The sequence below is a fragment of the Lonchura striata genome, chromosome 7, assembly GCF_050655825.1.
Source record: "Lonchura striata isolate lonStrDom1 chromosome 7, ASM5065582v1, whole genome shotgun sequence".
NCBI classification, from domain to species: Eukaryota; Metazoa; Chordata; class Aves; order Passeriformes; family Estrildidae; genus Lonchura; species Lonchura striata.
In genome coordinates this window covers 16,345,141-16,358,581 of record NC_140709.1, presented here as the reverse complement: position 1 = coordinate 16,358,581, position 13,441 = coordinate 16,345,141, and the positions used below count along the sequence as shown (strand labels likewise).

General features: G+C 43.6%; 2 protein-coding genes across 3 annotated transcripts in view; both read right to left on the bottom strand.

The window, feature by feature from the left end:
- Positions 1-4,772, bottom strand: part of LOC110468366 (unconventional myosin-X) — a 58,639-nt gene extending 53,867 nt beyond the window's left edge. Inside the window, exons 1-4 of one of the 2 annotated variants that reach the window (XM_021526276.4) lie at positions 4,688-4,772; positions 3,560-3,663; positions 2,110-2,239; positions 1,141-1,259 (exon numbers count right to left, since the gene is read on the bottom strand). In XM_021526276.4, coding sequence (XP_021381951.2) covers positions 1,141-1,259; positions 2,110-2,239; positions 3,560-3,577 — 267 coding nt within the window. In that variant the 5' untranslated portion in view covers positions 3,578-3,663; positions 4,688-4,772. Of the gene's footprint in view, positions 1-222; positions 360-1,140; positions 1,260-2,109; positions 2,240-3,559; positions 3,664-4,687 lie in introns of those variants that run through there. The other variant, XM_021526278.4, reaches the window with a different exon arrangement.
- A 409-nt stretch (positions 4,773-5,181) lies between these two features.
- Positions 5,182-13,441, bottom strand: part of LOC146766895 (unconventional myosin-X-like) — a 29,471-nt gene continuing 21,211 nt past the window's right edge. The window contains exons 4-7 of the mRNA XM_085585046.1: positions 11,223-11,410; positions 10,848-10,982; positions 6,694-6,818; positions 5,182-5,378 (exon numbers count right to left, since the gene is read on the bottom strand). Coding sequence (XP_085441172.1) covers positions 5,329-5,378; positions 6,694-6,818; positions 10,848-10,982; positions 11,223-11,410 — 498 coding nt within the window. The 3' untranslated portion in view covers positions 5,182-5,328. The remainder of the gene's footprint in view (positions 5,379-6,693; positions 6,819-10,847; positions 10,983-11,222; positions 11,411-13,441) is intronic.

The window sequence follows — 13,441 nt, the reverse complement described above, 5'->3', positions numbered from 1 at the left end:
GTCACAGACTATGCAGGAAAAGGAGACCATTTCTTAAAGGCAAAGCTTAGTTTGTGATATATTAGCATGTGTGTCCACAGCAAGAAAACACGCAACTACTCTACCATAATGAGCACTGCTGAGACTTCAGCTTGAACACAGTGCCCAGTTAGGGGCACTCCACTTCTTAAAAGATGTGGGTAAACAGAGACAGAAGACAAAGAGATTTAGAAAATTACTTACAAGGAAGCACTGAAGGAACTGGATTTTTAGCTTAGAAAAGAGAACACCACATGAAAAACTTCACAGAAGCCAAAGCTTGTAAGGTGGACAGCTGGGATGTCAAAGGTAATCTAAAATATGAGGAAAATCTTTTCAACTCCAGACTCCAGCTAAAGCAGGATACTTAAAGATGCTGTGAAATTCCTTCCATGGGAAATCTGAAGGAAAGTTAGACAGACATCCATCAGAGAGAGTCTAGTAACTCTGGCTTCTCTGCCAATGTAGGCGTTGGATTGATAACCCTCTGCAGTCTGTGCCAGCACATGATTTCCGTTACAGATGTTCATTTTGCTATTACATGGTGCCTTTTCCATTCTAGTAATAGTACTCCTTGTCTTCCAGTGTCTTGCATTTCATTAATGACAGAGGATTTTCTACAGTGCATGGACCTAAAACACCAAAAGTGCCCTCAAGTGATATCAGCAACATCACAAGAGCTACGTATCAGTTTATTCGGTCCTCCTTTGTGGTTGTATGGATCTGGAAAGAAGTTGCTGTAGGGGTAACTGCCAAATGTTTTGTGGGAATTGTGTGCCAGCTTTTACTTTCCAGTAAACACAATGCAACCTGGGAGTTCTGCAGGTTAAAGCACGCACACATGCACCACAAAGCATCTGATGTACCTTCTGCATGACACAAGTATGACCAGCTCCTGGTGAGTGAAGGTGACTTAAAAACAGTATTGTGCACTGGCATTTGCAGGTGAAGTCCCCTGTAAAGCCTGAAAAGCAGAGTCAATGCTGGGGCCTGAGCTACCAATAAGGGCAAAATACCTGAGGAAACAGGAGGCCCTAGGCTGGAATGGGTGACACAGGAGGAAGACTCAGAGCCTGGAAATGCAGAAGTGGCAGAAGTGGAAGCATACACTAAGACACTTACCTGCTCCACAGTGAGAGGGGAGCTGATCTCCTCCCCACGCAGAATCATGGACCTCTGTGTCAGCACTTCGGAAAGCTGAAAGGGATCTAAGCCCAGGAGGTCACTGGCAACATTCAGCACTGAAAGGAAGACACATGTTTTTCTCCTGCATGGATCCCCATCACTCATAGGGATATTTTTGCAGCTTAGTGAGGAAATCCCAGGGACTTCTACAAGGCAGGTGACTAAACCCCAGCACAAAACACACTCCTCCTTACTTGATTCTCTTGGGCATACCCAAAGCTTTAAGTTCACATACCCAGTCTGAGGCTCATATACCCTTTATAGAGCACAGTCAGATACTTATATAAGTCAGCATTCCTGCTGACAACAGGAAGAGCAAAACCATGTGTAAGACTCAGCACCAGCAAAACACTGCATGAGAAGATGTTTTTGTAAAAGCACAATACTGCAGTCTGAGCATGGGATTGCTAAACTTGGATGTTAAGAATAGAGGCAATTAACTTAAGACTTGAAACATTTGTAATACATTTTTATTGTTTCTGTCTGTTTTGGGACTTACTGTGCAGACCAACTCAGATTAAATAACTTTAACAGAGTGCACACTAGCAACTGCTTCAAATGAAGATGGGGGAAGGTCTCTAACAGATCGCTTTTATCACAAACTCCTTCCTGATCCTATTTCTTCCATCTCTTTCAATCCAAAAGAGAAATTGTGAGGCGCTGGACTCAGTCTGAGAACATCAAGGAGCACAAATGGATCACATGGCCACAGACCAACTAAATCCCATTGGTACCCTGGAGCTGTGCATCCTGTGGCAATGCTTCTGCAGAGTTAAACTACAGGGAACCTGCTGGTGAAAGTACTACCAACCATCATAACAGAGGGAGAAAGGAAAAGGGAGAGGGCTTTACTGGGGGCCTTATGGGGCTTTGCATGGTCTGCCAAGTTGCTAGGGTCCTACTTACCTGCTTTTGTTGTAACCTGGGCCCCACCAGCTGTCATGAATTCAACGTTTCCCAAATGAAGTGTGCCAGAAAGAAGTTTGAAGATGTCTCTGATTTCTTCAGTGCTGAAGTCCACCACCTTCATGGCAGTCTATGCAAAACCAAACAGCTAATGTTAGCTGTATGTACATGCATACACCAGAGCCAGGTCCAGTATGATGTAAAACTCAGAATTACCGTCACCATGAATACAAATGAAATAGGATGGCACAGCACCTCTCTGAGCTATACATTTGTCAATGATCTTTACTGTCTCCCAGTCTCTCTTACATTTTCTCTATTGCCACCTAAGGCAGGCATTTCCCCATCCTCAGGTTGGACTTTGCTGCCACCACTGACGGTCTGTCACAGGAAGAACATGTTTGTGCCTGTGTGAGGAAATGCTCCCTTGAACACTGGCAGCACAGATTACAGATGTTACTGGATGGCTTCCACATTCTCACTTATTTTCTTCCCTGAAGGATGGATCCATATAAGATACTTAATTTACTCTGATCCACATAACCCCCTTAATTCATTCTTAGTATAGTAGATTTAAGCAGCAAGATTTAAAACCAGACTTTCAGCATTAACTGTTAGATGGTTGGTAAGAGATTATCAGATAATAAGGAAGTATGGCTTCCTTAATTCCCTCTTAATGCCTGCATGTGAGCCAGAGTTTTTTGGGCATAAATTGACTTTGAGAGGTAGGACCTAGTCTTCATGCATTCACCCTGTCAGTGGGGCACTCCGGAGTTCTAGTTCCCTTCTTTCCTCCAGCATCTCTTCAGCTGAAGAATAAATGCCATATTGCAATTGAAACTTCTGCTGTACAGGTACTGCCTCCCCTTAAATCACACCTAACCAGGAGGTACTGAAATCCTAAGCTGACTGTACTCATCTTGCCTGTCTGGTTTCACCTACATTATTAAAGCCTTCAGGCCAACAAGCATTATCAAATAAAACATGAATTTGCACATTCATCCTGCTAATCCCTTAACCTCTGAGAAACACGTGTCTGTTAAATCTCTGTGATATTTCAGAACAGGTGATTTGCCCAGGTGATATAACTTCACTGGAATACTTCTGGAGAAAAGTGCCTTCAGACCAAACTCTTCCCCTTCAGATTCTATCTGGGTTTCCTGAATCAGGCTATCTAAGAGGCTCCCATAAACCATTCTGGGGTGGGGTTCTGCTCCCCCAAATTCTCTATCATTCTAAATTATTATTCATATTGACTGTTCCCCAAATTCCCCCATTTCTGTACACTAAAGCCACTTTTTGAGTCTTGTTTTAGCTGAATTTTGGACTTGCTGAACACCAAATTTTGGCTTAGGGCAAATCAATTTTGCCTGTGAGATCTAGACCATGCAGCATGTTTAGTCATTGAGACTGTGCCCAAAAGTTCAGGAGGAGCTAGGACTGGACTCACCATGACCTTACTGAACATCTCTACATCATTCAGGTTCTCATCAGTCACACAGCCAGACTGGTTCAAGTAGTGATAAGTCTCTGGCTCACAGAGGGAGAGACTCTCTGCAAAAGAAGAAAAAGAGGCAGGGTAGAGACAACAATTTATTTAGCAATCAGTCTTTTAGTTCATGGAAGAGGAGGGAGTGCTGTAACAAAGCTTGCAGATGCTATGCAAAATATCTTAGAACAGTCAAATCCCAAGCTGCAGAGTCTCAGAAGAATATCTCAATACTGAATTGACTCAAGAAAAACACTTTTAATTCTAGCTCCAAAAGTGTACAGAAAAATTGTCTAAACTGTATACATATGGTAATGACCTCTAAATTAGATATGATCACTTCACACAGAGTTCAGACAGTCATGGTCAGATTTCTGAAGACATTCAGTGCTAAGCAGCAGTTAAAAACTGAATATAGTTCACAAAACTAAATGTGAAACCAGAATTAGGTCTCTGCCTATCTGACCTCTCCAGAAACACCATCAGTGCTCAGCAATGCCTGGGACAGACACACACAAAAGTTGTTAGGGGGATGCTGCACTACAAAGAGCATTCATCCACAGGCAGCAGCTGACACTTTCTCTGTGTCCACTTTTTCACACCCAGTGCTCCCTTCCCCAAGTACAGAGCTATAAACCCTTTGTTCAGACACAAGATATGTATTGGCTCTAGTACCTCCACTACATCGCTGATTTTTGTAATTCTTCTCTCTACTATTACCTATACTGAAGATTTGTTCTAAAAATATACCTATCCATCCATCCTTTGAACTCCTTGAACTGCTCCCACCAGCTGAATCAAGACTCTTTACCCTTCTTCTGCCTCTAGCCAGTTCCATCACCTCATCACTTTGCACATACTTTTTCCTTCAGCACAGAATGCCTGAAGTCTTTTCTCATAAGGAATTTCTGTCATCCTCAGCCTCTTTCTCTTAACTCTCCTTTCTGTTTCCCACAAAATCACCAAATGGCTGGCCTTCAAGAAGAAGCTACATATCAAGTTTGTGAACTATCCATGCTCTGACTTACACCTGGTTCACCTATTGGACTAGAAACAGGACAAGAGACATACCTCAGAAAATGAAATTACCTTTCTGCTCCCCGCTCACACCAGCTAGCAGAGCATAAAAGATGTGATAATTCCGCTCCCCGGGGTTCTGATGTACCACCCTGTTCTGAAACAAAGAATACAAGAGTAGCCAGCAGAAAAAGATCAGACTTGTGGTTGCAAAGGCAAAGAGAGGACCAGGATACAGGTAAATCTCCAGGACCAATGCACAAGAAGGGTTTCTGGCTATTTAATGATGGTTTTGTCTAAGTAAACTCTACATCAAGATCTTTGTGGCTGAGCAACTGAGCATACACAGTAACAAACTTGAGTTTGTCAGTTCTGGCCCAGCTCCTCAGTGAATTCCTGACTCCAAAGTAAACTACATCCAATCAGCAATGCCTGCATTTGGAGTTGTACCCCATATGCTTCTCTGTGGAGCTGCATTTCCAGGTACTTCTCTCTCCCTTTCTCCTCAGTAAACAGCTCTTTCTTGGAGTCTCTGTAATGCCCAGAGTTTATCAAAGATGGGAGAACAGGCTGTGATAGATACAGAACAAATATTGCTCCTCTGCCTCTTCCTCAGTTGGGACAGTTGCAGTAGTAACACCTCAGGAGCTGATGTCTACACACTGCGGTGCAGACAGCCTCATCCAGGAGGTGACCTGGCACTGCCACACCTTCTATGAGGAGAGGGACTCAGCAGAGGTGATACCTACCTTTTCCAGTAAATCTGAATAGCATGTTAAGGAAAAAACATCCAAGTGACAGAAGCACAGATTTCTTGATAGGCAAAAAATCTTCTAGACACATTGGGATGAACCCTGCAACCAGCAATAAAATAATGAAATAACTGACGCTTTGGAAAGTAGGTAAAGAGTGGTTCTAAACATCCTCTTAGATCATCCTCTCTATTCGCTGTCCAAGGAGATATGATGTACCAAAGATCTATTTAAAAGGGCAGGGCCAAATAGAGCATAGATAACCTAACAAAAGCTGAGCCACATTAGGGACATCTAGAAAGATTAGAGGCCACTGTTATCTGAAAGTCTGCATTGCACACAGCAACTATGGCATCAGTTCACATTGCTCCTGCAGGAGACTGCTATCTTAAATCTACTGACAGCACGAAGAGCAGAGGCCAAACAATCCAAGCCTGTCATTTACAATAGCAGTAAATTAATCTGGCTGCTACTCCAGTGCCAATTGGTGTGGTTTGCAGTCAGCAGCAGCTTTGAACATACATCAGGAAATGTAGCCAGGGCAGCTTTACCTGCCTCATGGAGACAGAAGATATGTCAAAGCCTCTGGGAGAGGGGTACCTGGCCATACAGGGAAGAAAGTCTTCATGGCTCAACACAGTTTGACTGTATCCAATCTCCACTGTCCTTCTTGTCACTGGAACAGGCTCCCCACAGAAGTGGTCATGTCACCAAGCTCAGAGTACAAGGAGCATCTGGACAATTTTCATAACTCATATGATTTAATTTTAGGTAGTCTTGAGAGAAGCAGGGAGTTGGACTTAATGATCCTTATAGGTCCTTCCCAACTTGAGATATTCTGTGATTCTATGACTAGGGTTCCAAGGTCCACTGAAGATGGCAGCCCAAAACAGGGACTCATAATTCTCTTCTGCACCCAAATATTTTGCAGAATATATTTATTCTAACTTTGGTCTCACTTTTCTCAATCAGGAATTCACTGGCAGAGCTAAGTGAACAATTTTATGTGGAGCAAACAGAATGTAATCAACCTAGGGGATCTTCCGAGGTAGAAAATTCCAGGGTCTTGAGTATCAAGTGTTGAGATTAACGAAGTGAAAAGTCTACGCCCCACCCAATGCAGCACTGAGACAAAAGGTTCCCAGAATTAGGTGCCGCAGAGCCACAAAACAAACACTTCTTTCCTCTTTAAGTTGCAAATTTGCCCACAGTTGTAAATTGACTTTGAAGAACTTTGATGAGGGATTTCCTGACCTACAATGAGTTCCTCCTCCTCCTCCTCTCTGCTCACTCAATCAATTTCTGGTCCCTTGCAGAAAAGGATACAATCAGTTACTCGGCCTCCCTGGATGTGTCCGTGCTGAGAGAAGTGCAGCTGGATGAACTTGCCAAAGCGGCTGGAGTTGTTGTTATAAACTGTCTTGGCATTTCCAAAGGCCTCCAGAATGGGGCTGGAAAAAAAGGGAATGAAGATATGATTAGTGATGGGATACCATTAAAACAAAGTCTTTTGACATTTGCACACTGTGTTCTGCCACGAGAGATTTATTTGTTACAGCACCAGCCTGGACAAGCAGGAAGAGCTCAAGGGAAAGGAAGGATGGCAAGAGCAATTTAACACGCTGCTAGATAAATTTTAAACCTTTGGGATTGCAGTTAATTAAATCAGCCCCCAGTCAGTATGGGCAGCTGGTGCACACACTGTCAAGGGCATTCCCTACCAGTGTGGCTTCAGGAAATGAAAGGTGGCAAGAGCCAGCCAGGCTGTGTCCTCAACACAGCACATCTCATGAATGCAAGTGTATTTCTTCAAGAATTTTCAGAAGCATCAGACATATATAGCAAACACCCTGTAACTTTAAACCACATACTTCTATATTCATTCTACCTTTTTTCCTTATGTCTTTGATAAACCATGTCTTAAAATTACAGGCAAATATCTTCAAACTAACATACAGTAATAAAACTATTTGTTTGACACTTAAATTTGATACTGGAACAAGTATACATAGGCTCCTGTTGCCTAAATCTTGATTAGGCTACATGGTTTCCAAGTAGAGGGACTATACACACACTATAGATTTGAAAATTACAAAATTACATTCTAAGAGACCGACATAATCCACTTTAGGTCAAAAGAAAGGAGCAAAAAAAATCTATCACCAAACATCAGACCAGCCACAAACTGAAGAATTTTGTCTGCTGTTCACCTTCTCATCGTCAGGAAAAAACAGTTAAAATGCTTGGTACGTGCCACACAGAACAGTACAAGGGAAAAGCCTAAACCACTCAAATTGACACACAAAATCCAGGATTAAAATATTCATTTCTGCAATTAAGCCAATTCCAAAATAATCTGGAGGCCTGACAAGCAAGGAATCACAGAGATGCTACTAGAACAGCTTGTATGTTTTCATGTCTAATTTTAAAACATACATAGTTTTAAGCAAAAATTATTGCTGTTATTATCCTGAGAAATATTGGCTTTTAAACATCTCCACAGATCTACTGTGCAGTCCCATGGGAGACTGAGGCAGATATGGGATTATTCACAATTCAGTAAATTCAGCATAAAAAATAACCACAACTAGTGACACCCTGGAGCTTGCAGAAGGCTTTAGGCCCTGTGAGTGTTAGCTAAAGGAGAAATGTGCTTAAGGAAACAGTCAACAACCTTCAGTAAAATCCAGACAATATTTTCCTAACATCTCTTGAAACAATCGCTTTCAAGTAACAAGGATAGAAATGAAAATTCCTCTATTATAACACACTAAAACCATTGAAATGCCAGTTAGAGAAGTCTGGGTGCACACATCAGGAAAGTTCCTTGCCCTGAAGAATTTCAACTCCAAGACCCACACCTCTGGAACAAGTATGTAAATCAGGACATTGCACAGAAATATCCTCCTAAGCACATCACTGCCATGAATCAGCAAAAGTAATGGGGACAGACAGGAAAAGGGAGGACAGGGTTATGTTATATGACCACCACAGATGCAGTGAAAGTGAGGAGCCAGCTAGCCAATCTTTGTGGCTCTCAATCATGTTAAATTATATAAGAAAAACACAAGGAAATATCTCAGTTTGGCAATGGGCTCACACACGAGTATGAAGTCTTTCAGATTTGCAGGGGGAAATAAGCAGAAGGATGTCTGAGCAGTTGCAAGGCAGAAGGTGGGATGAGCTGGTTCAGCCAGGAATGAGGGCAGGGGGCTGAGCAAATGGCCTGTGCCAGCAGCACATCACAGCATGGCACCTGAGGCAGAAGTGAACTGCAAGACGGAGCAGCACATCAGGAAGGTGATGCTGGCTGCTCGCTGGATGTGGGTAGGATGCACTCCAGCATTCAAAATAATGGGAACCAGTTTCAGCAGGGTGGCAGAAAGTGAAGTCTGGAGTTCAGAAATACTGCACCATACACAGTTCAGGATCAGATGCACAATTGAAGACAAAAAGATTTGAAGACTTGGGGGATGAATAGCAGGAAGGGTGGTTATACTGTCAGCAGTGGCACCCAACATGGAGAAGGGAGCTTCAGCGTGAAGCAAGCAAGAAAAAAAACTGGAAGCTGGCAGAATTTTTAACAAACTGATGGATATTTTCAAGAAGGAAAAGAGAGAAAATCAGCAGTGCCAAAGGAATTTTGAGAGCCTGATTTGTGAGAAATATACCAAGCATGGAAGTTCTAACACAAGCAAATTATAAAAGGTTGATGAACACTTTGTTTGTGATGCTATCTGAAATGGAGAAAGAATCCAGCATTGTTTCTTGGTATGTGCTGGTCTGCAAGTGTGAAAATCCACCATAAGTGAACCTGAGGAGAGCCACTGTCAGAGCAAGTGCAGCTGAACTCCAACACATGAGGTAGGGTCCACAGGAGCAGCAGCAGCTTCTGGGTCTGGGCCAGGCCTTCAGCTTCTTGTCTTCAGAGCAAAGGTGACAAATCAGATTCTCTTGCACTCATATTGCAATAGTTCATGTAGCACTAGAGATGTACATGGAACAGGTTGTGATCTTTTTCTTCACTCCAACTGACAGCTGTGGCATCTTACAGTCTCAGGAATCACCTACCCAGCATCATAAGCCCTCTGGATCACTGTCAAGTTATCACTTAACTGCTAAGAATACTTGAGCCTTCTAAGCCGCTTGCCTTAAAGCAGATTTTGCAGATCTTGAGTCATGACTATACTCCTCTTCAGAGCTTTTTCCAATTTGCCTCCATGCCTGCTAAGACCTGCACACCTGCAAAGGATAAATCATCCAGCAACAGTCTCTGGAACACCAGGTCCAAGGGCAGCAGCCCTTCTGCTCAAGGCTGCTCTGCTTTATAAGGACCTCTGGAGGTTTCTGCAACTATCACAGGCTCCATCTGGGACTAATCTGCAGCCTCAACCTTGACAGTACCAAAAAGCAGGACTGCCAGCAAGGTCCTTCAGCCACAAGCAAGACAGTCTGGGAAATTTTAATGTAATTTGTTTAATATAATTCAGGTATTAAGGAAAACAAGGACACAAACAACAAAACAGATGTATCTTTCCTGTCTCTTCCCCAGGCTTACCTGAAGTCAAACACCTACTGTCCTCCATTTCTTAGCCTCAGCTTTCTTTTATACCTCAGGTTACATCCACTCCCTCAAAATTTCCCCCAATGTAGCAGCACAGGAGCCTGGGGTCACACTCAGGACTGCTTCTCTCTGTCATTCTTTGGTTCCTTATTTTCTGCTGCTCTTTGCCTCTTACTAGTTTTCCTCAGCCACACTTCGCTTCTTCAGATTTTCCAGATACTTCTTGCCTTCATCTCTCTGTTCCAGCATAGGTCACCTGTGGGTCATGGTCCCTCAGGGGTGTAGGACCTCTTCTGGCATAAAGATGTCCTGAAATGTCTCTCCATTCCCTCATTGCTGCCAGCTCCTCTCTCAAACACATTTGATTCAGGTGCCATGCCTGCCTGATGCCTCATCAGGGTTTAGATGGGCAGTGCTTGTTCCCTGGTGCCAGCTCCCATGGACGATTCTCCATTAAATCACTTGCCATGACAGCAGGAGTGCTGCCAGGTTGCCCATGGGACTCCTGAGGAAAAGACAGACCAGCAGCCTGAAACACAGGGAGGCCGGGGGAAAGCAGGGGCTCATGGAGGAAACCAGGAGCCGGAGTATGACAGAGACCCACTGTGAGGACAGCTACAGTCAAGAGCTAGAGCATGAATTCTCCAGCTTAGGAGACACATCCCACATTGCTGTTGGAAAGAAGCCTAATCCATCCACAGACAGCTGGGAGAGCAGGCACGGGGAGGCATCCTGGCAAGACAGCAATCTTCACGTTTCCCTGTGTGACACCATTCGGTTCTGTGATCCTCTCTACCCAGTCTGGCTCCATCCCTGCCCAGAAGGCAGGGCCCCCCCAAAGGCAGGGCCCCCAAAGGCAGGGTCCCCCAAAGGCAGGCTGACCCAGCACTCTGGGTGCCCATGAGGCTGACTGTACCTGCTTTCCAGGATGGCTTCCTCCACGTGAGTGCTCTTCTCAGACAGAGGGGCCCCAAGGGAGGTCTGGCTCATGGCTGACAGAAATTTCAGGAGCAACTTGGTGCTCTCAGTCTTTCCAGCTCCACTTTCTCCACTGTTAAGAAAAAATATACATTTCATTCACAAATTCAGGACAGACAGAGTTGATGACCATCCTACCCGTAGTACAGAAGGGATCTCTAGGAATAAACATGTGACATCTCCGCTGTGACAAGCAGGGATCAGGCAAAGGCAGGGAGGGTGGTATGGGTATTCAGGCAGATGTCAATGCAAATGGAACAGCAGGAGCAAGGCGTGTGATGCAGCCATGGAGTGCTGGTTCTCCATTTCTAACCTTATCAGAACACACTGGCTGTCATGACGCTTCCACAAGCAGCAGTAGCACTCGTTAGCGGTGGCGAAGATATGGGGAGGCAGCTCACCCAGGCGGTGCTGTCTGTACAGCTCTATGGCATCCACACCGTACAGACCTGGGATGGGTTTGTAGGGGTTTACTGATGCCAAGATGGAACCAATGTTTGTCTACGGGGAAAAAACAAAACACAGAAAGGAAATGAAGCAAGCTCCTGGGGAAAACAAAAAGTCATGACAAAGCCAGACCCTGAAATAAGTCATGGTGAAGGAGAAAGCCTAAATAAGGACACTGGGCTTCAGCAGAGAGCTGCACAGTTTGGCAAAGATGTCAAACCCCGGAGAAGGAGCTGTACAGCTGGGTATGGATTGCACACTCTGAAGTTTGCTGCTTTACAACATAACATTCTTATCCTCTTGTCCTTGTTAAATTAAGCTTACACAAAAAACATGAAGCCACCTTCATACCCAGCTACTTTGCACTGTGTTTGAAGCTAAGTAGTGATATCCAGTAGAGCCAGGACTGAAAGAGTGTCAGGAGACACTTCAATGCCCCTATCCACAGTCCTAAGCAAAGGGGGCTTGGCAGGGTTCAAGAACCTCCTGAAGAGAGTTGGAACACAAATACACACACACTACACACATGTGCAAAGAACACTAAAGCATCTTATTTTTCTTCTGCTGGAAAAATGCTGTTTGGTGCAGCTTAAATAATTGGCAAACCAAACCAAAATTGACAGCTGAAGATAAAGCTCTGAATTTCAAGTCAAAACATTTCTATATTTTCTAAACATTTTATTTTGAAAATATTTATTTTGAAAATCTCACAGTCCAAAAAAAAGAGGTATCAAGATTTAAAATAAAATACCCAGATGACAACATTGAATTTCAAATGTATAGTTTTGTGCAGTGAAAAGGAAATTAATATTGCTTTTTGGGGCATGACTTTTTCGGTTCAGCCAACCAGCTCAAATCCAGTTATTCTCAGAGCTGCAGTTCAGAGCAATGGTGCCACCTCTCTCTTAATGATGGCTTTGTAATATGGTCAACATCCATGCTGCTGGTGTGGTGGCCTCCCTCACAGGGACATCTTGGACTGCTCTACTCAAGGAATACCCATTCTTAGCAGATACGACTGAATAAACACTTAGATTGCTGCAGGAGGTGCCAAGCTTTGTGGTCAGGGACAACATCTAGCATTATTTCCAAACCATGAACTAACTACAAGTCACCCATCAGATATAAAAGCATTTGAATGTATCTACTGGAGAAGCTGTAAATTAAACTCATGGTGACACAGAAACTCATCAGGCCAAATGAAATCTGAGGCTATAGCAATGCCAAGCTTTGAAGCCAGAAGCTGGACTGATAAGATGCTGTAGTCACCAAAATATTTAAAACTCATTTAATATTTAAAACTCATATTAAAGCAGCACTCAGAGATCATTGGGGGTTGGAGGGGGGGGGGGGCAGAAATCACCTAGACCAAATTGCATTATCACTATAAACACACTATAATGGATTGAGTCCTGAGAACCCTCTGACAGGGACCTTTGTGGGCAGAAAAATAATTAATTGGTAATGAAAGCAATAAGCAAGCAGATGATCTTTGGCCAGAGAGGTGGGGAGAGAGAGAGAGAGGGGAAAGCACTGAGTGTCAAAACATGAATTGGGAAAAAGCATTGTACAAGCAGCTGAGGAACAGGCATTGTCCAGAGACTACAAGACAGAAATATCCATTCTAACTCTTCTCCCAGACCTTTACAGCATCTCTTCTTCTCAGATGTTTCAGTTTGCATTTTCCTTTGTAGTTTCACTAGGAACAGAGCTCATCTCCAGAGAACTTCTGGAAGGTCCTTTCCAGAACTTCTTCCAGTACAGCCATCTCTTTCAAAGAGATGTGTTCAAAGGTGTTTCAAAGGTGTTCCTAGAAAACTTTTCCATCACCCAGTTGCAGTCTGCTCATCACATGCATTCCCTTATAGACAATTTCTGTCCATAATTTTTAATAGCAGTAAGACTATGTACATAGCAGCTACTCTATCAGCAAAATAATTGCCACAAAAGAACTCTCCAGAGCAGGACAAGCCACATGTGGCAAGTCTACTTCTCAGGACAATAGATCCTACTTAGATGGTTAGGCATGGCTTTGCTAAGGACAGCATGAAATGTGGCAGTACAGCCCCTGGCTCATTTCTACAT